This window comes from Garra rufa, chromosome 13, assembly GCF_049309525.1.
Source record: "Garra rufa chromosome 13, GarRuf1.0, whole genome shotgun sequence".
Taxonomy (NCBI): domain Eukaryota; kingdom Metazoa; phylum Chordata; class Actinopteri; order Cypriniformes; family Cyprinidae; genus Garra; species Garra rufa.
The window spans coordinates 22,710,735-22,737,259 of record NC_133373.1 but is presented as its reverse complement, the minus strand read 5'-3'; the positions used below and the strand labels follow the sequence as shown (position 1 = coordinate 22,737,259).

At 37.0% G+C, this 26,525-nt stretch overlaps 1 protein-coding gene across 1 annotated transcript in view; it reads left to right on the top strand.

Moving 5' to 3' along the window:
- Positions 1-3,763, top strand: part of LOC141348598 (intersectin-2-like) — an 83,375-nt gene extending 79,612 nt beyond the window's left edge. The window contains exons 39-40 of the mRNA XM_073852874.1: positions 322-495; positions 579-3,763. Coding sequence (XP_073708975.1) covers positions 322-495; positions 579-733 — 329 coding nt within the window. The 3' untranslated portion in view covers positions 734-3,763. The remainder of the gene's footprint in view (positions 1-321; positions 496-578) is intronic.
- Positions 3,764-26,525: the final 22,762 nt, after the last annotated feature.

The following is a 26,525-nucleotide window of genomic DNA, read 5'->3' as shown; positions in this document are numbered from 1 at the left end:
TCCAGTTGAATAAGAATCCAATTAAAATGAATATTTCCATTCATATTTTAAGCATAAACTTCACTACATTTCTCTGAAAATAAAATGCAATATCTTACTTTTATGTTTTGGCAAATACATTTCACCCAAAGTGCTTTTAAGGGATATATTTGCTAATTTCTTCCATTCCTTGGGAATCAAACCTATGACATTAGCATTGCTAACTGTATGTACTGCAGGAAGCTGTTTGTATACGCTGTTATTTTGTAAATTTATCTAGTTTTAAGGACGTTGAGACACATTACAAATATACTGAGTAGGAAATGATGTGTGTGTTTATAGGGAAGAGTAACCCATACTGTGAGCTAACCATGGGCGCTCAGTGCTACACGTCCCGCCATCAGCCCGACACACTCAACCCCAAATGGAACTTCAACTGCCAATTCTTCATCAAAGACCTGTATCAAGATGTCCTCTGCCTCACCATCTTTGAGAGGGACCAGTTCTCTCCCGACGGTGGGATTCTACACTGCACCACACACACAAAACATACATACACAAAAACATAATTTTTTTAACAGATTGTGCTTTCAATATAGATTTTCTGGGTCGTACTGAAGTTCCTGTAGCAACAATAAAGAAGGATCAAGATGGTAAAGGTCCACTGGTACGTCGTCTCCTGCTTCATGAAGTTCCAACAGGAGAGGTCAAAGTGCGGCTTGACCTGCAGCTCTATGAACAAACTTCTCACTAGTGAACTCCACATCTGTTTCATTAGTGCTACAATATTAAACAGATCATTTAACTAAAAGTTTGTTAATTAGTGTTCATTTTTAAAAGTGTAGAAATGACCTACTTGAACCACTTAACAGATGTTTACATGTGAAACTGAGGCTGGTAGTCTCATATTTTCTCTCACACATGCTTGACATTATATAAAGGGGAATATTGGGTAATAACTTGATAATTTAGTTGGGTTTGGAACTGGTTTGTACTTTAAAATTTTCACATTTTTAAAGTACATTAGTAATCTGAACATATTCTACAATTCGGCTGTTTCCTTTAAACCAAATCTCTTTGATTTGGTTTAATGGTCTGTTAAATGTGCCTTACTTTTTCTTTTATTCTTTAAAATCCAAAGATTGCAGCTATAGAGTTGAGAGAACTCTAAAATACACTGCTCAGCGTTATCAGTCACTGGCAGACTTTAATTGATTTTATTTTACTTTACTGCCTTAAATCCGAACTTATGTACTGTAGCTTCCTATGTATAAACCGATTAAATCAAAAATTGCTGAAATTCAGTAATTTGAGAATCCACTAAGCCCTCGTGCATGTTTAATGTTTTATTATTAAATACTGAAACACTGTTTTAGAACACTGTAATATATTTAATTATAGAAAGATCTAATGAAATATAATGTTTTCTAAAATTATGTGATGGAACACAAATTATGCTTCAAATTCCTAACTGTACAAATTTAGGGAAGATTTATAATTGCTTTTAGAATGTAGAATAGGGGTTAATTGATTATGTTAATAACAGCATTTGGCTTTATGGACAGACTGGATCTGGATGTTGTACATTTGAGTTGTTGATGATGGATGTCAAAGTTTGTGTGCTGTTTGTTCTTTGTTTAATGCATAATTGTATAAACATCTATAGGAATAGATTATGGGTTTGGGTGCAAATCAAACAGCATACTGTACACCAAAGAACAAAAATAAAAACAGAATGTTTACGATTCTTATCATAAAAATATAACTGTTTTCTACTTTTTTTGTTTGTTTTGATATTTTAACTAAATGTATTAAATAAATTTAATGACATGAAAACTTTTTTATAGGCAAAAAGTCAGACCCCCAAACATTCTGCAGAGTGAAATATTCTTATCTTAATATATTTTCTTAAATATCTTCAATTAAAGGGATAATTAACCCAAAAATCATTCATTAATCAGTCAATAATTACTCAAATTGAGAGCTTTCTGACCCTGCATAGACAGCAATGCAACTGACACCTTCAAGGCCCAGAAACGTAGTAAGGACATTGTTAAAATAGTCTATGTGACATTACTGTGTAACACCCCTGTCGTTCTGTCAGTTTTGGTTTAGTCCTTATATGCCCTTTTTTGGTTTTCCTGTCTATTAGCGTCATTCCCATCACCTGTCTGTGTAATTAGCACCCCTTTATTAGTTTGTTTCAGTTGATGTTTCTCTGTCCGGCTACAAGGTTGCATTATGTGATGTGTGTTCCTGCCTTCAGTGGATTTATCTGTCTTGGACTTATTAAATTACCAGTTATTGTATTCTCCTCTTTGTGCGTTCAATTCTACACACATCTGTGACACACTGATTCAACCCTAATTGTATAAAGCTACCAGAACATTTTTTTTGTGAGCAAAGAAAGCAAAAATAATGACTTTATTCAACAATTTCTTCTCTTCCATGTCAGTCTAATGCGTGTTCATGAGAGTAACATGGCACATGCGTCTACATACATCTGCTTGTAAACAAGGCTCAATGTAATTTTTTTTTCTTTGCGCAAGAAAAGTATTCTAGCTTCATGAAATTAAGGTTAAACCACTGATGTTGCATGGACTACTTTAACGATGTACTTACTAACTTTCAGGGCCTTGAACATGGTAGTTGCGTTGCTGTTTATGCAGGGTCAGAAAGCCCTCAGATTTCATCAAAAATATCTTATGTTCCGAAGATGAATAAAGGTCTTACAGGTTAGAAACACAGTGCTAAACACAATAAAACAGTGAGTCTGAAACAAGTACCATGATCTAAACAGACTGCGGTTCTCTTTGCTTAGTTGTTTAACTAATAATATTAAAGGGACAGTTATCATAACTTCTTCGTCATTAACTCATCATCAAGTTGTTACAAACCTGTGTTTATATCTTTGTTCTGCTAAACACAAAAGAAGATAGTTTAAAGAATGTTGGTAACCAAACATTTGCTGGTAGCCATTGACTTCCATAGTATTTTTTTAGCAGAAACTCAGAGTGAGAAAATGAACTATCCTTTTAAAAACAAGATGCTATGACTCACTTTAATATAGTGTGTTGACATGGTGCAGGAAGAGTTGTAACCCAGAAACACAAAACCCTGAAAACATAGGATACATTTTAGTTATTAGGGAGGTTTTGAAAATGTTAACAAAGTTGGTTATTCCATAACAAGAGTAGGCCTAACATTTGATGAAGTGTGCAAAACACGAAAATGTGCAATTAAGTCATTTGTAAAACTATAAATGTATTCTATGATATATTCAAATATGCAGGTAAAATAATACTTCAAGTGACAATGTATTTTATACATATTCAAAACAACATCTAGAGTATCTGCACAGCCAGTTATACTGAAGTACTGAATAGGTGATCACCTCAAACAAATCACCACATCTTATTTAATGAGGAAAAGTATAAAAACCACAGCTGTGATCATCACTATTCTTGCAATAGGACCAGCTGGATGGCAAAATCAGTGCTAGTAGTACCTCAAAAGTAATTGGAATCAAATAACTACTGGCCATGTTAAAAGAGTTAAAAATAAAAGTTTTGAGCAAGTAAAAAAAAAGGGTTCAATTCTGGCCTTACTGCCAGAAGGATACAGTAAGTGTCAAGTTGCTTTCATCCTTAAAATTTCAAAGACAGCGGTTCATAAGAATAAAGTCAAGCTGCAGACTGACAGAGGGCGAAACTGCCAGCTCATTCCAATGTAACTCAACAATGGTAGGATGACATCATGTGACCTACAAACTGGAAGAACTTGCTTCTTTCTGCTCTGACAATGTTCCCCAACTCTGGGGATTTTTTTTTTTTTTTTTTTGAGCAGGACAATATATAATGCCATAATTTAAGTTTTAAATCTGTTTTTATTTAACATTCATAATAAGTTTCTTCTTGCTTGATATGAGTTATGCAAAACATGTCTGCTGTGTAACAATAAAATAGTAATTTTATTACAAAAAAAGTAACCTTAAGTCAGTGTTCTGTGTTTTTTTTTTTTTTTTAGTTAAATGGCAGAAAAAAGCTCAAGATATGTTCACCTTTTATTCTGTGGCATACATCAGTAATACACCTTTGCAATTTTTAAAGTGCTCCTATTATGCTTTTTCAAAAATGACCTTTCATGCGGTGTGTCATGTAGATGTAGGTGAACATAAACTACCTGCAAACTTGTGAAGCCGAAAGTGCACGATAAAGTAATTGTCTATCAAAAAAAATAAAGAGTTGGCTCACTATAGCTTAAACAAGTCGTCAGGAATTCAAATCTTTTTCTGTTACGGCTACACATCACAAAGTAACACGTTTGTGTTATGTATTCAGTGTTCAGCATTGGGTAAATCCTGCAATTACTAGGTTGTGCTTTTGGTGGCGCTGTGTGACCCTGTATATACTCCTGAATAGTTCTTAAGTAAAGAAGAAACAGTGGTTAAGTGCACTCGGTCTCCATTGTGTTATTGTCCACTAAATATACTGATATTTAGACAAATACAACAAAAAATTGGCGACGAGGAGTGGAAATATTGAGTTAAACTTTGTATTGATACAAACTGATATAGACCAGCATACTTTTTTTTTTTTTTGAAGACGATGAGTGCACATTCTTGAAAACGCTGACGGCAATCAACTGGACATCAAATCAAGATAATCCATAAACGGAATGGCGACTATTGGGCATATTGATGCTTTCGATGAGGCCATCGAGCAGTGGACAACATATATTGAACGGTTTGAACACTTTACAACGGCCAATGATATTGAAGAGGAAAAAAGAGTACCAGTGTTGTTAAGCGTTATGGGCACTAAAACGTACTGTCTTCTACGTAACTTGATTGCACCGGCTAAACCGGGACAAAAGACGTATCAGGAGATTGTTACAGCGTTAACGGAACATTTCTCGCCAAAGCCCCTTATAATAGCAGAACGTTTCCGTTTTCACAAACGCAATCAAGAGGAAGGAGAGACTGTTGCACAATATGTAGCAATTTTAAAACAACTCTCTGAACATTGTGACTTCGGTACACATTTGGAGGATGCACTAAGGGATAGATTTGTTTGTGGATTACGCAATGAAGCGACACAAAAGCGACTTTTAACGGAGGCGGCACTTTCGTTTCACAAAGCTGTGGAGATCGCAGTGGCCGCGGAGACCGTCGCTCGCGAAGCGCAACAACTCAGCACGTCCCTGAAAGTGAATGCAATGCATGTTTCCGCGCCCAAACAGCGACGCAATTGTAATAGATGTGGAAAAACGAACCACACAGAGGAGGACTGCTGGTATAAGGATCAAGCCTGCCATTCATGTGGAAAGAGAGGCCACATTGGACGCGTGTGCAGAAATAAAAGAAACTTTGAGAAAGAAAGAAAGCATGAGAAAAAGTTCAAGTCATTTAAAAGACTGAGTAAAAATGATAAAAGACGAGTACATCATCTGGATGCTGGAGGAAAACAAAGTGGTGAGTCGAGTACAGATACAGAGAAGGAAATGTCACTGTATATGATAACCAAAAGAGAGCAACTCGCACACATTTGTATAACTCCAGAAATTGAAGGAAAACTGATGGAGATGGAATTAGATACGGGTGCTGCGGTGTCCATAATTTCAAAAGAAAAATATGCTAATGTCTTGCAGCATATTCCGCTGCAGCCGACCGACATAATCTTAAAAACATACACTGGAGAAGCGCTATCACCAGTAGGGGTCATCAGCGTAGCAGTAAAATTAAACGATCAGTCTGCACAATTGCCTCTGTACGTGGTCAACAGTGATGCCCCACCATTATTTGGAAGAGAATGGCTGAGATCTATAAAACTCAACTGGCAAGACATAAAAACAGTCAAACATGGAGTTGCAGACACCGTAGACACTGTGTTAAAGCGGCACTCCAAAGTTTTTGGGAAAGAATTGGGCACTATGGAAGGAATTGAAGCAAAAATTACGTTAAAGCCTGATCATACTCCAAAATTCTGTCAACCAAGGGTAGTACCGTATGCCATTCGACCAAAAGTAGAGGCTGAATTGACACGCTTAACAGAGATGGGAGTGATTTCACCAATACAGTACAGTGAGTGGGCCACACCGGTGGTACCAGTGATAAAGAAAGATGGTTCAGTGAGACTGTGTGGTGATTTTAAGGTGACGCTCAACCCAGCCATATGTGTGGATCACTATCCACTTCCACGCATAGAAGATCTATTTGCATCTCTAGCTGGTGGTCAGTTATTCAGTAAGCTGGATTTGTCAAACGCTTACTTGCAGATGCCGGTCGCACAGGAGTCAAGGAAATTACTCACCATATCCACTCAAAAAGGGCTATTTTGCTATAACCGTCTCCCCTTTGGGATTGCCCCAGCTCCTGCATTCTTTCAGAAAGCGATGGATCAAGTTCTCTTGGGGATTCCAAACACTCACTGCTATCTAGATGATATACTGATAACAGGACGAGATAATGCAGAGCACCTCAAGACACTAGACCAAGTTCTCACTAGACTGGAAAAATATGGTCTGAAATTGCGACGTGAGAAATGTGAATTTTTCAAACAGTCACTGGAGTATTTGGGTCATTACATTGACGCAGCTGGACTCCACAAATCACCAGAAAAGATCAAAGCGATTATGGAAGCGCCCACACCAGTCAATGTAAGTCAGTTACGCTCTTTCCTGGGAATGATTAACTATTATGGTCGTTTCATTCCAAATTTGGCGTCTGTTTTGAATCCACTTAATACTCTTCTCGGTAAAGAAAAGAAATGGTACTGGAGTGTGGCTTGTGAACAATCATTTCAAACTGCAAAGGATCTCCTTACCTCACCAGCAGTACTCACCCATTATGATCCAGAGCTACCCATTCGTCTTGCCTGTGATGCTTCCCCGTATGGGGTGGGAGCTGTGATATCACATCTGTGCCCCAATGGTGAGGAAAAGCCAATTGCTTACGCGTCCCGAACACTCAGTAAAGCAGAACGAAATTACGCTCAGATTGAGCGGGAGGCTCTGGGCATAATTTTTGGAATTCGCAAATTCCATCAGTATTTATACGGAAGAAGGTTTACCCTCCTCACTGATCATCAACCCCTAACTGCTATTTTTAGTCCTAACAAGAGCATTCCATCCATGGCAGCAGCCAGAATGCAACGATGGGCTTTACTTTTAGCAGCCCATGATTATGTCCTTGAGTATAAGAAAGCAGCCCTCCATGCCAATGCGGATGGACTTTCACGACTACCATTGCCAGTGACACACACAGAGAAAATGGACACAGTGGACGTGTTCTATGCCAATCAGGTAGCCACCCTGCCTGTCAGTAATGCTGAAATTAAACGTGACACCTTAACGGATCCCACTTTGTCATCTGTGCTGGACATGGTTTCATCTGGACGGTTCCCAAGACCCAATGATGTACCCACAGACTTGCTACCTTTTGTGACTCGTCGTCATGAGCTTACAGTGGTACAAGGATGTTTAATGTGGGGAAGTCGTGTTATTGTACCCCCCAAACTCCGCCACCGGGTGTTAGCTGATTTACACATAGGCCATCCTGGGGTGGTAAGGATGAAACATCTTGCCCGTAGCTACGCCTGGTGGCCGGGTATCGATAGACAGATCGAATTGCAATCCAAATCATGCCAGTCATGTCAACGTATCCAAAATGCTCCCTGTCCTGCACCGCTTCACCCATGGATTTGGCCAACTCATCCTTGGGAAAGGATTCATGTGGATTTTGCTGGTCCCTTTGAAGGCCATATGTACTTCATTGTAGTTGATGCACACTCCAAATGGCCTGAAGTCTCCATCATGGACAGTACTACCACAAGCAAAACTATTCAAGTATTACGAGGACTTTTCAGTCGTTATGGTGTCCCTAATGTCATTGTCAGTGACAACGGCCCACATTTTTGTGCTGAGGAGTTCTCATTCTTTCTGAAAGCGAATGGAGTGCAACACATCCGCTCTGCACCCTACCATCCTTCCAGTAATGGGCAAGCTGAACGTTTTGTCCAAACACTGAAACACGCTCTAAAAGCTTCCAGGGGGTCAACCCCAATCAAACAGCAACTTGATGGATTCCTGTTAACATACAGGAACACTCCTCATGCTACTACTAAGGAGTCACCTGCAATGTTATTCCTCAATCGCAAATTAAGAACCCGACTGGATCTTCTTAAACCTAATCTTGCCAGAACCGTGAGTCAATCTCAGGAAGCTCAGCAGTTACGACGCCAGGGACACTCCAAGTCGAGAGAATTTTCTGTTGGAGACTCTGTCCTTGTCCGTGACTACCGAAAAGGAGAAAAATGGATACCGGGAGTGGTAATGTCAAGAACGGGACCTGTCTCCTACAACGTCAATGTGGGCATTGCTGGAACTTGGAAACGTCATGTTGATCAAATGTTGAGACAGGAAGCCCCATTGTCTGACACCTCGATTGAGCCAGATGTTCCTGTTTGTTCTGATAATTCCCAAGCACATTCCCTTCTGGAGAATATCAGTGAAAAGACTAATGATCTTGTAGATGTGATAACTGATAACCCAGGGTCTGGTAACATTGACACTGCGCCTACTGAGACAGTACAAACAAGAGAGACTTTAAAGCGCTATCCTACCCGTCTCATTAGACCTCCTGATCGTTATCAAGCATCCTAATGTATATATTGTTAAAGAGAGATTCATGCTGAGTAAACTTAAGTAAAAAGGTGCTTGTTTCACTGTGGTTAAAGTTAAATTCAAGAAAAGTAATAGCACCTTGTTTTGTATGGTCACCTTTGATTTAAGTTGGGAGGAAATGTTATGTATTCAGTGTTCAGCATTGGGTAAATCCTGCAATTACTAGGTTGTGCTTTTGGTGGCGCTGTGTGACCCTGTATATACTCCTGAATAGTTCTTAAGTAAAGAAGAAACAGTGGTTAAGTGCACTCGGTCTCCATTGTGTTATTGTCCACTAAATATACTGATATTTAGACAAATACAACAGTTTGCATAATGTCTCCCCACACTGTACAAAGTTTTCACCAGTTTCAACTTAAAAACTTAAGTTTAGCAGCTGCCTTAAAATTTTAAGTTAAATCAACTTAAGTCATTTCAAATCACAACTTAAATCAACTCATTTTTATTGTAATAAGTTAAAATGACTTGGAGTTTTAAGCTGATTTAACTTACAGCTGCTAAACTTAGGTTTTTAAGTTGAATCTGGTGAAAACTTTTTACAGTGCACATTCTACGTTGCAAACAACTTGCCCGCCCACAAACACAGTAACATTTCCATGTAGTTAACATCATGTCGAGAATACACTGTATTGTATGCTGGGAGAGTCAGTTTGTTTTATAATCACTTCCAAAAGATTAATCTACAAAGAATCAGTGGTGGACAACACAGTGGCTTTTCAACAACACCTCAGCAGTACAATTCCAATCTTGTGTTCTCGTTATTTTACTGACGACTGCTTTTACAAACTCGGGGAGTACAATGCGGGATTCACCAAACGCTTTCTCTTAAAAGATGGATCAGTGCCCAGTTTATCAGAGACTTGCTCATCTGAACCTCTACCTGTAAGTATGATTAATAATTAGGGCCCGAGCCCAAAAGGGCGAAGGCCCTATTGTTTTTCTAAGGATTATTATTAGGGCCCGAGCCCAAAAGGGCGAAGGCCCTATTGTTCTTCTAAGGATTCTTATTAGGGCCCGAGCCCAGAATGGGCGAAGGCCCTATTGTTTTTCTAAGGATTATTATTAGGGCCCGAGCCCAAAAGGGCGAAGGCCCTATTGTTTTTCTAAGGATTATTATTATTAGGGCCCGAGCCCAAAAGGGCGAAGGCCCTATTGTTCTTCTAAGGATTCTTATTTTTTTTTTTTTTTTTTTATTTTTTGTTAACCTTCCGGGCACTTAAGGGGGTCTTAACATACTCAAAAACTCTTGAAAATTTGCACACATGTCGGAATCTGCGGCCATCAGGACGCCACAGAGGCTGGTACCGGGGCGTGGCAAGGGGACTCTACAGCGCCCCCTGGAATTTTGAGGGCCATATAGCACACATACTTGAACGTACACATATGAAACTCGGTACACATATAGAACTCATTGAGCTGAACAACTTTTGTACTCTATGTCATTTTCTCAATGCAACAGGAAGTGAGATATTTAGGGCTGTTTAAAAAGCGCATGCTCTGGAATTTAACGTACTCCTCCCAGGATTTCCATACGATTGTCACCAAACTCGGTCAGCATGATCTCAAGACATTGGGGACGCTAAATTGCGAGGGGATTTTTGATATCTCGAACGGTTTGGCCGTGGCAAGGCGACAAAGTTATGGCGAGAAATGAGAAACAGGAAGTGTCTAATAACTGTTGCACACATTGCCTGACTCTGATGAAACTTCACCAGATTGTTCGTTGTATGATGCCGATTCCATAAAGGTGACTATTATGAGTCAAAGTTATAGCGCCACCAACTGGCAGCAGGAAGCGTGTCATTTTTGAAATGCTTTGAAATCAGCCTCTTAATTTTACTTGATTTTCTTTAAACTTCATCAAAATTATGTCAAAACACGGCCGATAAGAATATGTAAAGGGGTCGATGATAAATCAAATGCTGTTGCCATGGCAACGTCTCAAACTTTAAAATTAGATTCCTGTCTTTTTGAGGCAGATAACATGCTTAGAATTTCATGAAACTCAACACACACATCAATATTAATGATAGTTAGACACTGGCAAAAGATCATAAATGGGCGTGGAGCAGGCACTCTATAGCGCCATCTTTTGACAAAAGTTGGGGGGTTAGTTTTTCCTACAGTCACCAAACTCTGTACTTATATTGTTCTCATCAATCTGGACAACTTTCTAAATTAAACTAATTAGCTAACACCAACAGGAAGCCGGCTATTTTGATTTGAATGTGGATTTTTGGAAAAATCAGGCTGTAAACAAATTTATACTCCTCCTAAGAAGAACAAGCTGTTCACACCAAACTTTTTTAACATGGAGAAAAGATTCTGAAGATGTTAAATTGCGAGCGGTTTTGGGATATCTTGAACGGTGTTGACGTGGTGATTTTTTAAAGATGTATAACCGTCATTTTCTATATCTTTAAAGTGCAGCATCTTAACTATTTAAAACTTTTTTCACACAGAGATCTTATCATTCTGAGCAAGTGCTGTAAATATCAATTTAATTCAAGCTTCTACGAATTAAAGAAAATTAAAAAAAGAAATCAGAAGCCTGCTGTCACTCTGCCTTGAGTGTCTGTGTTCAGTCACCATTAAGTGACTGAAGAGAGACTGAAGGGGGAGGGGTGAAAGGGAGAGTGGGAGAGAGAGTAGAACATGCTGTCTTGCTAAAGACCATCTTTGAGGAAAAAATGCACATTGATGTTACATAAATATGTTTGATCTTTGAGAGTCTGATATTTTGAGAAAATATAAAGGGTCACTAAGTCTTTCATTGTTTGTATTTTGCAGTTGTTGTTTTTTTATTTATTTTTTACTGAACTGTACCATGAACTTGTCCTATTCAGTCACATAGCAAAAGATTAAGAAAAATACAACTTTTTAGCATGAGCGGTTTATCTTCATCGATAGACATTTATTTTCATAGTGTTATTAATTGAATATAACATTTTAATTAACAGTTTCAAGACAAACTTTGTCAACAAAACAAACTTTGCTGTTATCTGTTCAAAACATCAGAAAATTTTACCATTTTAAGATCAGTTATATATATATATCGCCCCATTACAATACTCAACTTGATTTTTAAAGATATTTTGAAAGAAAGAAGCGTTTATAGAGCACTTTGTGTATTGCTGTACGCCCACATGAACTGTGTTCATGTTCATGTTAATTCACAGAACATAAACTAATGTTAAAATATACTATTTTACCATTAAACAATATATGAATACTTTTTTTAGCTTAATATTAATTAACATTAATAAATACTATTTAATTATTGTTCATGTTAACTAATATAGTTAATGTTAACAAATGAAACTGGTTGGCAATTTTATATATTGTGTGTATGTGTCTGTGTGTTGATTTTAAAGTTTAACCCTTTCAATTCAGTAAACTTTAAATCCAACTGACTGAGGGTTACTGTGAATGCATGTGCCAACTGGGCACCGTTTTCCTAATTGATTCTTTCTTAGTTATGTTCGCTTAAAAGTGATGTCTTATAACAGGAGTCACCTGCAAAGCAATATCCACGCACAAATTGAACAGATAGGTAACGATGACATTTAAGCAGAAGTGGTGGACGTAAAGCAAGCAATAATAACATTTTGTTATCATCATGAATTACATGTTCTTGTCATCATCATCAGAATATAGGGAAAATGTTCCCTATATTGTGAACGGCTTTGGGATATCTTGAACAGTGTTGATGTGGTGATTTATGAAAGTAACAATAAAAAAGATGAAGAGTTATTTTCATATATCTTTAAATTGCATTATTCTAACTCATCAAAACTTTTTACATATAAAGAACAAGAAATTCTTAGGAAATACGTGTAGTTTCAAAATGTTATGAGGCCCCAAAAACATTAACCTCATAAACTCTGCAAAAAGTGTTTCAAAATGTTGCTGCTTCATTTACACGACCTTCTTCACATAGTATCAGCCCATAAATGGTCTCATTTGAAAGCTTAGAGTCTCCTCTTTACTAGGAATACCATAACTTTTAGTTTTATGATTCATAAAGTAGTAAAATTGTGCTTAGAATTTGTTGTTCCACACACAAATTTCCGCCTAACAATTGTGAAGAATTATTACAAAGAATGTGTATTTCTTATATTTTTCTCAAAACAGACAAATCATATATCACAAGAAAGTGCTCATTCTCAAGAATCTGACCATATGAATCATTTTATTGTGTGACAAACACAGATGAAATAATCTTCAATTGAATCGCGATGTCAGAATATACTTGAAGAATATGATGATATATTATATTACTTTCCTCCACATACTGCTGCTTCAGTTAGCCGCAAATAGCCACAAACTCCATTTTATCTTTTAGATTAGGATCTCTTCTTTCAAACAAGACCATTTTCACGTTTCTGCGTTGCACCATTGCTGAGAAACCGTTGTTTTGCCAGATGCGCTCGGCCGCGGCTTTCCAAACGCGCTCTGAGCCGCTCAAGCAGGTGTGTGTGTGTCTGCGGCTGCACTTAGAGCGTGTCAGTAGATCAGATTACACCCTCCGACCGCATGCCGTGCTGCTCCGAGGTGTGAACGATGACAGCTCAGCCTCTCCAGACGCGAAGAAGAAGCAGAGCCATGGAGAGGTTCCGGGTCACAAAAGATGCTTCGACGGTGCCGGGCATTGTGGGATATGTAGTTTTTGGACTCTTACACCGGAGAGATGCGTCTGTTGGCGTCTCAGAGGAATATAGCGGTCTCAATTATCCAAAATAGACGCTAAATGAATAAATAACGGGCCGTTTCCATGGAGAGCAGAGGATCCGCGGCTCATAAGCGCGTCTATAAGTATAACAGTGCTTCTATTCAGGTTTGTTTTATTCTTATAATTACTTTGAAACGTAAAGGACACCAAAACAATCTGCTAAGCTATGTATTGAGTGTATATTGAATGTTGACAGTAAAGTACAGTATGTGTTTCAGTAAATACACAGGCAAACATAAAAATGAAACATAATTCAGTCAATTATCATGAAAAGTGCTATGGTACATAGTAAAATAGTATTCTATTTTATTCTATTCTCAATAATGTGCTTTATAAAGCCTGTTTTTGCAAAGAAACAGAAGGACACTTTTAGGGGGAAAAAGGGGGAAAAGGGGCAATGCGACTCCCTTCGGTTATAATTCAATAACTTTCAATTAGAAACTGTTATATGAAAAAATCTTTTTTCTGGTATATCCTGAGACCTAGTGGAATCAAACAAAACAATTTGCAAAGAACTGAGACACCTAAATCCTGAGTTATAGACTTTCAAAAAAAAAGCGCCTATGTTTTTTTTGTTTTTATTGTAATATTTGAAATCTATATAATGTCATTTATAAAGAATTACACTGATATTATGTAGTTTAAAAGGTTTTCTATACAATGAAACCATTTTTTTTTTATTTCCTCCATTGTATGTGTATAGGGGAACCATTTGAATTTAGGTAGGCCAAATGCAGGCGGAAATCCCCCAACTAGCCGCAGAGCTTAAGGGGTTAAAAGTGTCATTTAAATTTGTCAGATTAAAGCTCTAATACCAGGGATGAACACTAGAGGTCTTCATAAGATAAGGAATCGTTTGACCTCTAATGCTATTTAGCTCATTCTCAGTGTATAAGAATGACAATAATCCATAGAATCAGTTGATACTGTACTGTCAGTGTAATTTTACATAATTATTTTGTATAGGTGCTTAAAGAGCATTAAAATCTTTTTTTTTATCTTTTAAGGAAAAATTATATGATTTAAATACATATATACACTCTCACTGGTAGAACAAAAAATCTTATAAGTATGAAACTATACTGCTCAGCTCACTTAATTAGAATGAGAAACAAATACAAAAAGGCCAAAAAAAATCAACTAAGTTAATATGTATTTATTTTTAATATATTTGTTTATAATTATTTCACAGATGCTTATAGATTATTAAAATAATATTTAAAAATGCTTGTAGACCATAAAACATGGTAACTATTTAAAATAGGGTCTCTTTTGTTAACAATGGTTAATGAACTAACAAACACGAACAAACAACGAACAATATATTTGTACTCGATTTTCTTCAAACTTCATCAGAATAATGTAAAAGCCCTGATGCATCAAATGCTGTTGCCATGGCAAATGAATAAAAATAAAAAATACATTCAAAAATTTGTTTCCTGTGATATTTAAGGCAGATAGCGTGCTTAGAATTTCATTTTCCATTTTCAATTTTCAATTATTTATTATATATTTAAAGTGCAGCATCCTAACTCTTTGAAACTTTTTTCATACAAATAACTATTCATTCTAATCAAACACAGTTCATTTCATAATTATACAAAACTCCACGAATGAAAGAAAATAAAAAAACATATCTGATCTCACTCTGCTCTGCACTCAATGTGTGTGTTTGTGTGGTAAGTGGTTGAGTGTAAGGAGGGGGGATGGGTGGTAAGAGAAAGAGTCAGAGAGGAGGAGAGACAGTTAGGGTTAGTCCAAAGGGTTACTGTGAATGCATGTGCCAACTGGGCACCGTTTTCCTGATGCTATCGGGATGGCGACTGCGCAGACGGCGAGGGCCCGGTCATCGCTGCTTGCAGCTTTAATTATTATTATTATTATTATTTTTTCAATGTTTTGGGGGATTTCGGGGGCCTTAACATACACGAAAACTCTTGAAACTTTGCACACACATTGGAACCTGCGGCCATCAGGGCCGGACAGACTTTGACATGGGGGGGGTCACCTGGGGGCGGCATGGCACAGTGTTAAAAATTGCGACTTTTGAAGGGCTCTGGAGCGCACAACGGTTGACCTACAGTCACCAAAATTCATACACATATAGACCTCATCGGGCCGAACAAATTTCACACTCATAGTCCGTGCTTCGCCAAACAGGAAGTCGGCTATTCAGGGATGTCTAAAAAGTGCATGCAATGGAATTTGAAATACTCCTACTAGGCCTTTCCACTGATGGCCACCAAACTCGGTCAGCATGATCTCAAGACATTGGGGACGCAAAATTGCCAGGGGATTTTTGATATCTCGAACGGTTTGACTGTGACGGGGCGACAAATTTATGGCGAGAAATGAGAAACAGGAAGTGCCTAATAACTTTGACATACTTTGTCTGATTTTGACCAAACTTCAGCAGTTTGTTCATCGTCTGATGCCGATCACAGAGATGTGACTATTATGAGTCAAAGTTATAGCGCCACCAACTGGCAGCAGAAAGCGTGACGTTTTTGAAACGCTTTAAACTCAGCCTCTTAATTTTACTCAATTTGCTTCAAATTTCATCCCAATAATGTCAAAACACGACCGATAAGAATCTGTGAAGGGCGTTATCCATAACTTTTATCATGTTGCCATGGCAACGTGTCAAACTTTAACTTTAGTTTTTTGTGTTTTTGAGCCACTTAAAATGCTTAGAATTTCATGAAACTCAACACACACATCTGTATTAATGACAGTTAAACACTGATAAAAGCCCATAAATGGGCGTGGAGCAGGCGCTCCATAGCGCCACCTTTTGACAAAAGTTGGGGGGTTACTTTGTCCTACAGTCACCAAACTCGGTACATATATTGGACTCATCAAGCCGGACAACTTTCTAATTTACACCCATTAGCTACGACCAACAGGAAGTCAGCTATTTTTACTTAAATATGGATTTTTGGAAAAATCAAGCTGTGGAATTTGAAATACTCCTCCTAGACCTTTCCACCGATGGCCACCAAACTCGGTCAGCATGATCTCAAGATATTGGGAATGCAAAATTGCCAGGGGATTTTTGGTATCTCGAACGGTTTGGCCGTGGCAGGGCGACAAATTATGGCGAGAAATGAGAAACAGGAAATGTCTAATAATTTTGACACACTTTATCTGATTTTGACCAAACTTAAGCAGTTTGTTCGTCGTATGATACCGATCACAGAGATGTGACTATTATGAGTCAAAGTTATAGCGCCACCAACTGGCAGCAGGAAGTGTGTTGCTTGCAAAACGCTTTTAAATCAACCTCTTAATTTTACTCAATTTGCTTCAAACTTCATCAGAATAATATCAAAACACGGCCGATGAGAATCTGTGAAGGGGTCCTTGATACATCAAATGCTGTTGCCATGGCAACATGTCAAACTTTAACATTTGTTTCCTGTGTTTTTAAATATAGTTGTGAATAAATTCATATCACTCATATCAGAATCAGACAGTTCACACCAAACTTTGTCAACATGATGCCAAGATACTGAAGATGTTAAATTGTGAACGGCTTTGGGACATCTTGAACGGTGTTGATGTGGTGATTTATGAAAGTAACAATAAAAAAGATGAAGAGTTATTTTCATATATCTTTAAATTGCATTATTCTAACTCATCAAAACTTTTTACATATAAAGAACAAGAAATTCTTAGGAAATACGTGTAGTTTCAAAATGTTATCATGCTCAGAGGCCCCAAAAACATTAAAAGTGTCACATAAATTTGTCAGATTAAAGCTCTAATACCAGGGATGAACACTATAGGTCCTCATAAGATAAGGAATCGTTTGACCTCTAATGCTATTTAGCTCATTCTCAGTGTATAAGAATGAAAATAATCCATAGAATCAGTTGATATAGACTGTACTGTCAGTGTACTTTTACATAATTATTTTGTATAGGTGCTTAAAGAGCATTAAAATCTTTTTTTAATCTTTTAAGGAAAAATTATATGATTTATATACATATATACAATCTCACTGATAGAATAAAAAATCTTAGAAGTATGACACTATACTGCTCAGTTCACTTAATTAGAATGAGAAACAAATACATCAACTAAGTTAATATGTATTTATTTTTAATATATTTGTTTATAATTATTTCACAGATGCTTATAGATCATTAAAATAATATTTAAAAATGGATGTAGATCATAAAACATGGTAACTATTTAAAATAGGGTCTCTTTTGTTAACATTGGTTAATGAACTAACACACGAACAAACAACGAACAATGTATTTGTACTCGATTTTCTTCAAACTTCATCAGAATGATGTAAAAACACGGCCGATGAGAGTCTGTAAAGGCGTCCCTGATGCATCAAATGCTGTTGCCATGGCAAATAAATAAAAATACAAAATACATTCAAATATTTGTTTCCTGTGTTTTTGAGGCAGATAGCGTGCCTAGAATTTTATTTTCCATTTTCAATTTTCAATGATTTATTGTATATTTAAAGTGCAGCATCCTAACTCTTTGAAACTTTTTTCACACAAATAACTATTCATTCTGATTAAACACAGTTCATTTCATAATTATACAAAACCCCACGAATGAAAGAAAATTAAAAAACAAATCTGATCTCACTCTGCTCTGCACTCTATGTGTGTGTTTGTGTGGTAAGTGGCTGAGTGTAAGGAGGTGGGATGGGTGGTAAGAGAAAGAGTCAGACAGGAGGAGAGACAGTTAGGGTTAGTCCAAAGGGTTATTGTGAATGCATGTGCCAACTGGGCACCGTTTTCCTGATGCTATCGGGATGGCGACTGCCAGACGGCGAGGGCCCGGTCAACGCTGCTTGCAGCTTTAATTATTATTATTATTATTATTTCATCAATGTTTTGGGTCATTTCGGGGCCCTTAACATACACGAAAACTCTTGAAACTTTGCACACACATTGGAAACTGCGGCCATCAGGGCCGGACAAACTTTGACATGGGGGGGTCACCTGGGGGGGGCGTGGCACAGCGTTAAAAATTTTTACTTTTGAGGGACTCTGGAGCACACACCGGTTGACCTACATTTATCAAAATTCATACACATATAGACCTCATCGGGCTGAACAACTTTCATGCTCAAAGTCAGTGCTTCGCCCAACAGGAAGTCAGCTATTCAGGGATGTCTAAAAAGCGCATGCAATGGAATTTGATATACTCCTCCTAGGTGTATCCACCGATGGCCACCGAACTCGGTCAGCATGATCTCAAGACATTGGAGACGCAAAATTGCCAGGGGAATTTTGATATTTCGAACGGTTTGGCCGTGGCGGGGCGACAAAGTTATGGCGAGAAATGAGAAACAGGAAGTGTCTAATAACTTTAACACACTTTGTCTGATTTTGACCAAACTTCAGCAGTTTGTTCATCGTCTGATGCCAATCACAGAGATGTGACTATTATGAGTTAAAGTTATAGCGCCACCAACTGGCAGCAGAAAGCGCAACGTTTTCTAAATGCTTTTAAATCAGCCTCTTAATTTTACTCAATTTGCTTGAAACTTCATCCCAATAATGCCGAAACACGGCCGATGAGAATCTGTGAAGGGCATTATCGATAACTTTTATCATGTTGCCATGGCAACGTGTCAAACTTTAACTTTAGTTTTTTGCGTTTTCGAGCCACTTAAAATACTTGGAATTTCATGAAACTCAACACACACATCTGTATTAATGATATTTAGACACTGATAAAAGCCCATAAATGGGCGTGGAGGAGGCACTCTATAGCGCCACCTTTTGACAAAAGTTGGGGGTTTAGTTTTGCCTACAGTCACCAAACTCGGTACATATATTGGTCTCATCAAGCCGGACAACTTTCTAATTAACACTTATTAGCTATAATAAACAAGAAGTTGGCTATTTTTATTTGAATGTGGATTTTTGGAAAAATCAGGCTGTAAATAAAATCATACTAAACAAAGCAGAAACAAGAAGTTCACACCAAACTTTGTCAACATGATAAGAATATACTCAAAATGCTAAATTGTGAGCGGATTTTGGATATCTTGAACGGTGTTGATGTGGTGATTTTTTAAAAGTCACAGTAAAAAAAGTTGCATAAATTTTTCTATATCTTTAAAGTGCCTAATACCAACTCTTCAAAACTTTGTATATATGAAGAACAAATCATTCTTAGAAAATACGCTTGGTATCAAAATTGTATCATGCTCAGAGGCCCCAAAAACATTAAAAGTATCCAGAAGTGAGAGAGGGAGAAATGAAGACTGTAATACAAGGGATGAACACCAGAAGTCCTCGTATGATAAGGAATATTTTTACCTCTAATCCTATTCTGTTCATTCTCAATGTGCAACAAAGAAACGAATGCATAGATTTATTTGGAGTTGTTATGTACTGTACTGTCACAATAATTTTACCTATTTTTAAAATAAACACTAAAAAGCATAAAAAAATTAGTTATTTTTTTAATGAAAAATTATGAAATGTTTTGTTTGTCTCTCACTGATTTGGTAACACTTTCTATGAAGCCCCTATTATAAGGGTATTTCTAAGGCATTATAATGAACGCATAATGCATTATAAAAAAACGTATATTATATCATCCAATGAATATTCATAACAACAATTATCATACATTATAATACTTAAATATTAGAGGTTATAACTTTTAAGATTATGATTATTTATAACACACAGTAGACACCATTTTAAACCTACTTCATTTGTAATGGACTATATCACATTAGATTTATTTTTTACATTATATTCTATTCTATTGACTATTAACAACTAACTCTCACCAACTAACACTCCTTACAGTGTAGACTTAGTTTAATGTTAGGCTAAGTAGAAGGTTCATGTTCTTGCAAAGTTACTTATAATCAGTTTGTCTTTTGGGGAACTGTCTAAATACAGTGTTAGCATATATTTACCACAACAAATAATAATTACTGCTAGCTGACATGCAGTTGCAGAGTTACTTATAAAAAGCTGTCTAACGGGTACCATCAAAATAATTAAACTGATCATGTTATACATTCATCTGATCTGATACCTGATCTTATGGCTATTTGAGAATTATTATTATTATTACTTATAAGTGGTCTTTGTATGATTTAAGTAAAGTGACATCAGTAAGATGGCAAAATATGAGACTTATACATTATAACTATGAGGAGGTAATCATACTCATAAAAGCTATAATAAAAAAAAAATTCTAATACATTAAAACTGTTCTTATGAATGCTCATGAGATGATACAACATATTATAAGGTTTTTTATAATTTGTTATGCATTCATTATAATGCCTTAAGAATACCCTCATAATGTATTATTAATACATGAACCCACAAATATTTTTTAACAAATATAAATAAATGTACTAATGTACCTTTTAATAATATATGAATACTTTTTTTTAGCTTAATATTAATTAACATTAATAAATGCTATTTAATTATTGTTCATGTTAACTAATATAGTTAATGTTAACAAATTAAACTGGATGTCAAAATTTTAAATATTGTGTGTATGTGTCTGTGTGTTGATTTTAATTAACCCTTTCAATTCTGTAAACTTTAAATCCAAAGTGGCAGAGGGTTACTGTGAATGCATGTGCCAAATGGGCACCGTTTTCCTGATGCTATCGGGATGGTGACTGCGCATATGGCGAGGGCCCGGTCATCGCTGCTTGCAGCTTTAATTTTTTTTTTTTTTTTTTTTTTTTTTCAACCGTTGGGGCACTTTTGGGGGCCTTAACATACTCAAAAACTCTTGAAAATTTGCACACACGTCGGAATCTGCCGTCGTCCGGACGCCACAGAGGCTGGGACCCGGGCGTGGTTCAGGGCATCTACAGCGCCCCCTGGAACACAGTTTGAAAACTTGATGTACTGCGCACACATACTTGCGCGTATTGATATGAAACTCGGTACACATATAGAACTCATCGAGCTGAACAACTTTTGTACTCTATGTCATGGGCTCCACGCAACAGGAAATGAGATATTTAGGGCTGTTTAAAAAGCGCATGCTCTGGAATTTAACGTACTCCTCCCAGGAATTCCATGGGATTGTCACCAAACTCGGTCAGCATGATCTCAAGACATTGGGGACGCTAAATTGCGAGGAGATTTTTGATATCTCGAACGGTTTGGCCGTGGCAAGGCGACAAAGTTATGGCGAGAAATGAGAAACAGGAAGTGTCTAATAACTGTTGCACACATTGCCTGATTCTGATCAAACTTCACCAGTTTGTTCCTTGTATGATGCCGATTCCATAAATGTGACTATTATGAGTCAAAGTTATAGCGCCACCAACTGGCAGCAGGAAACGTGTCATTTTCAAAATGCTTTGAAATCAGCCTCTTAATTTTACTCGATTTTCTTTAAACTTCATCAAAATCATGTCAAAACACGGCCGATAAGAATATGTAAAGGGGTCGATGATAAATCAAATGCTGTTGCCATGGCAACGTGTCAAACTTTAAAATTACATTCCTGTCTTTTCGAGGCAGATAACATGCTTAGAATTTCATGAAACTCAACACACACATCAATATTAATTATAGTTAGACACTGTCAAATGGTCATAAATGGGCGTGGAGCAGGCACTCTATAGCGCCATCTTTTGACAAAAGTTGGGGGGTTAGTTTTTCCTACAGTCACCAAACTTTGTACTTATATTGCTCTCATCAATCTGGACAACTTTCTAAATCAAACTCATTAGCTAAGACCAACAGAAAGCCGGCTATTTTGATTTGAAGGTGGATTTTTTGAAAAATCAGGTAGTAAACAAATTCACACTACTCCTAAGAACAACCAGCTGTTCACACCAAACTTTTTTAACATGAAGAGAAGATTTTGAAGATGTTAAATTGCGAGCGGATTTTGGATATCTCGAACGGTGTTGACGTGGTGATTTTTTAAAGATGTAGTAGAAAACATAACCCTAATTTTTTATATCTTTAAAGTGCAGCATCCAAACTCTTTAAAACTTTTTTCACACAGAGATCTAATCATTCCGAGCAAGTGCTGGAAATATAAATTTTATACAAGCTTCAATGAATTAAAGAAAATTAAAAAAATAACTCAAAAACCTGCTGTCACTCTGGTGAATGTCTCTACAGTATGTGTGTGCGTTCAGTCAGGCACAGAGAAGCTCATTATTGCAGGGGGGAGGGGTGAGAGGCAGAGAGGGTGACAGAGTAGAGAGCCATCCTACAGACCATCTTTGAACAAAAAATGCACATATGTAGTACTACTGTATGTAGTGTAATTACATAAATATGTCTGATCTTTGAGAGTCTGATATTTTGAGAAAATATAAAGGGTCACTAAGTCTTTCATTGTTCGTATTTTGCAGTTGTTGTTTTTTATTTATTTTTATTTAACTGTATAATGAACTTGTCCTATTCAGTCACATAGCAAAAGATTTTAAAAATACAACTTTTTAGCATGATCAATTTATCTTCATTGATAGACAATATTTACATAGTGTTATTTATTGAATATAAAATAATAATAATAAAAAATTAAGACAGACTTTGACAACAAAACAAACGTTACTGTTATCTCTTCAAAACATCTGAAAACCATAATTTTAAGATCAGTTATATATATATATATATATATATATATATATATATATATATATATATATACATATATCACCCCGTTAAAATACTCAACTTGATTTTTAAAGATATTTTGAAAGAATGAAGCGTTTATAGAGCACTTTATTGTGTATTGCTGTACACCCACATGAACTGTGTTCATGTTCATGTTAATTCACAGTACATAAACTTTATATGAATACTTTTTTTAGCTTAATATTAATTAACATTAATAAATGCTATTTATTTATTGGTCATGTTAACTAATATAGTTAATTTTAACAAATGAAACTGGATGGCAACATTTTATATTTTGTGTGTATGTGTCTGTGTGTTGATTTTAAAGTGTAACCCTTTCAATTCTGTAAACTTAAAATCCAAACTAGCAGATGGTTACGTTGAATGCATGTGCCAACTGGGCACCGTCTTCATTATTGATTCTTAGTTATGTAGCACTTAAGAGTGATGTCTTATAACAGGAGTCACCAGCAAAGCAATATCCACACAAAAATTGTACAGATAGGCAACAATGACATTTAAGCAGAAGTGGTGGACGTAAAGCAAGCAATAATAACATTTTTCTATCATCATGAATCATGTTCTTACCATCATCATCAGAAAATGGGGAATTTGTAGCATACTGGTTCACAGTTGGCATTATCTGAAGTCCTTGCATTGATTGCATTTAATTAAATCAACATTATATTTGGTCAGTCTGATCTTGAGGCCTTAGAGATGTTAAATTGTGAAGATCTTGAGTTTTCATTGAGTTGTTATAACTTAGCCATAAAATGTCTGATCTGCCACAAATTTCACAGGTTTGGTAAGAGTCCTGGCCTGAAGACATCTAAAGGCCAATATTCAGATATTATCATAGCGCCACCTGTTGGCAGCAGGATATATCATATCTTTCAGTAACTCAAACATACCAAGGTCAATCTGCACCAAACTTCATATGTTTGATAATAGTGCTGGCCTGAACACATCTACATGCCAATAATCAGTTGTAGGCATAGCGCCACCATCTGGCAGCGGCAAGTTTGGCACATTTAAATGACTTATGACATATTTTTTCTATATTTACTGTTTTAAAAGCATACTGCCCACCGTTTGCTGATTTCCTGAAGCCACCGGTCGGCGGTGAGCCCAGGTGCGAGGGCCCGTTCATCGCTGCTCGCAGCTTTAATTATTATTAGGGCCCGAGCCCAAAAGGGCGAAGGCCCTATTGTTCTTCTAAGGGTTCTTATTAGGGCCCGAGCCCAAAAGGGCGAAGGCCCTATTGTTTTTCTAAGGATTATTATTATTATTAGGGCCCGAGCCCAAAAGGGCGAAGGCCCTATTGTTTTTCTAAGGATTATTAGGGCCCGAGCCCAAAAGGGCGAAGGCCCTATTGTTTTTCTAAGGATTATTATTATTATTAGGGCCCGAGCCCAGAATGGGCGAAGGCCCTATTGTTTTTCTAAGGATTATTAGGGCCCGAGCCCAAAAGGGCGAAGGCCCTATTGTTTTTCTAAGGATTATTATTATTATTATTATTATTATTTTTTTTTCAATGTTTTGGGGGATTTCGGGGGCCTTAACATACACGAAAACTCTTGAAACTTTGCACACACATTGGAACCTGCGGCCATCAGGGCCGGACAGACGTTGACATGGGGGGGTCACCTGGGGGGGGCATGGCACAGCGTTAAAAATTGCGACTTTTGAAGGGCTCTGGAGCGCACAACGGTTGACCTACAGTCACCAAAATTCATACACATATAGACCTCATCGGGCCGAACAAATTTCACATTCATAGTCCGTGCTTCGCCAAACAGGAAGTCGGCTATTCAGGGATGTCTAAAAAGTGCATGCAATGGAATTTGAAATACTCCTACTAGGCCTTTCCACCGATGGCCACCAAACTCGGTCAGCATGATCTCAAGACATTGGGGACGCAAAATTGCCAGGGGATTTTTGATATCTCGAACGGTTTGACCGTGACGGGGCGACAAATTTATGGCGAGAAATGAGAAACAGGAAGTGCCTAATAACTTTGACATACTTTGTCTGATTTTGACCAAACTTCAGCAGTTTGTTCATCGTCTGATGCCGATCACAGAGATGGGACTATTATGAGTCAAAGTTATAGCGCCACCAACTGGCAGCAGAAAGCGTGACGTTTTTGAAACGCTTTAAACTCAGCCTCTTAATTTTACTCAATTTGCTTCAAACTTCATCCCAATAATGTCAAAACACGACCGATAAGAATCTGTGAAGGGCGTTATCCATAACTTTTATCATGTTGCCATGGCAACGTGTCAAACTTTAACTTTATTTTTTTGTGTTTTTGAGCCACTTAAAATGCTTAGAATTTCATGAAACTCAACACACACATCTGTATTAATGACAGTTAAACACTGATAAAAGCCCATAAATGGGCGTGGAGCAGGCGCTCCATAGCGCCACCTTTTGACAAAAGTTGGGGGGTTACTTTGTCCTACAGTCACCAAACTCGGTACATATATTGGACTCATCAAGCCGGACATCTTTCTAATTTACACCCATTAGCTACGACCAACAGGAAGTCAGCTATTTTTATTTAAATATGGATTTTTGGAAAAATCAAGCTGTGGAATTTGAAATACTCCTCCTAGACCTTTCCACCGATGGCCACCAAACTCGGTCAGCATGATCTCAAGATATTGGGAATGCAAAATTGCCAGGGGATTTTTGGTATCTCGAACGGTTTGGCCTTGGCAGAGCGACAAATTATGGCGAGAAATGAGAAACAGGAAATGTCTAATAATTTTGACACACTTTATCTGATTTTGACCAAACTTAAGCAGTTTGTTCGTCGTATGATACCGATCACAGAGATGTGACTATTATGAGTCAAAGTTATAGCGCCACCAACTGGCAGCAGGAAGTGTGTTGCTTGCAAAACGCTTTTAAATCAACCTCTTAATTTTACTCAATTTGCTTCAAACTTCATCAGAATAATATCAAAACACGGCCGATGAGAATCTGTGAAGGGGTCCTTGATACATCAAATGCTGTTGCCATGGCAACATGTCAAACTTTAACATTTGTTTTCTGTGTTTTTAAATATAGCTGTGAATAAATTCATATCACTCATAGCAGAATCAGACAGTTCACACCAAACTTTGTCAACATGATGCCAAGATACTGAAGATGTTAAATTGTGAACGGCTTTGGGACATCTTGAACGGTGTTGATGTGGTGATTTATGAAAGTAACAATAAAAAAGATGAAGAGTTATTTTCATATATCTTTAAATTGCATTATTCTAACTCATCAAAACTTTTTACATATAAAGAACAAGAAATTCTTAGGAAATACGTGTAGTTTCAAAATGTTATCATGCTCAGAGGCCCCAAAAACATTAAAAGTGTCACATAAATTTGTCAGATTAAAGCTCTAATACCAGGGATGAACACTAGAGGTCCTCATAAGATAAGGAATCGTTTGACCTCTAATGCTATTTAGCTCATTCTCAGTGTATAAGAATGAAAATAATCCATAGAATCAGT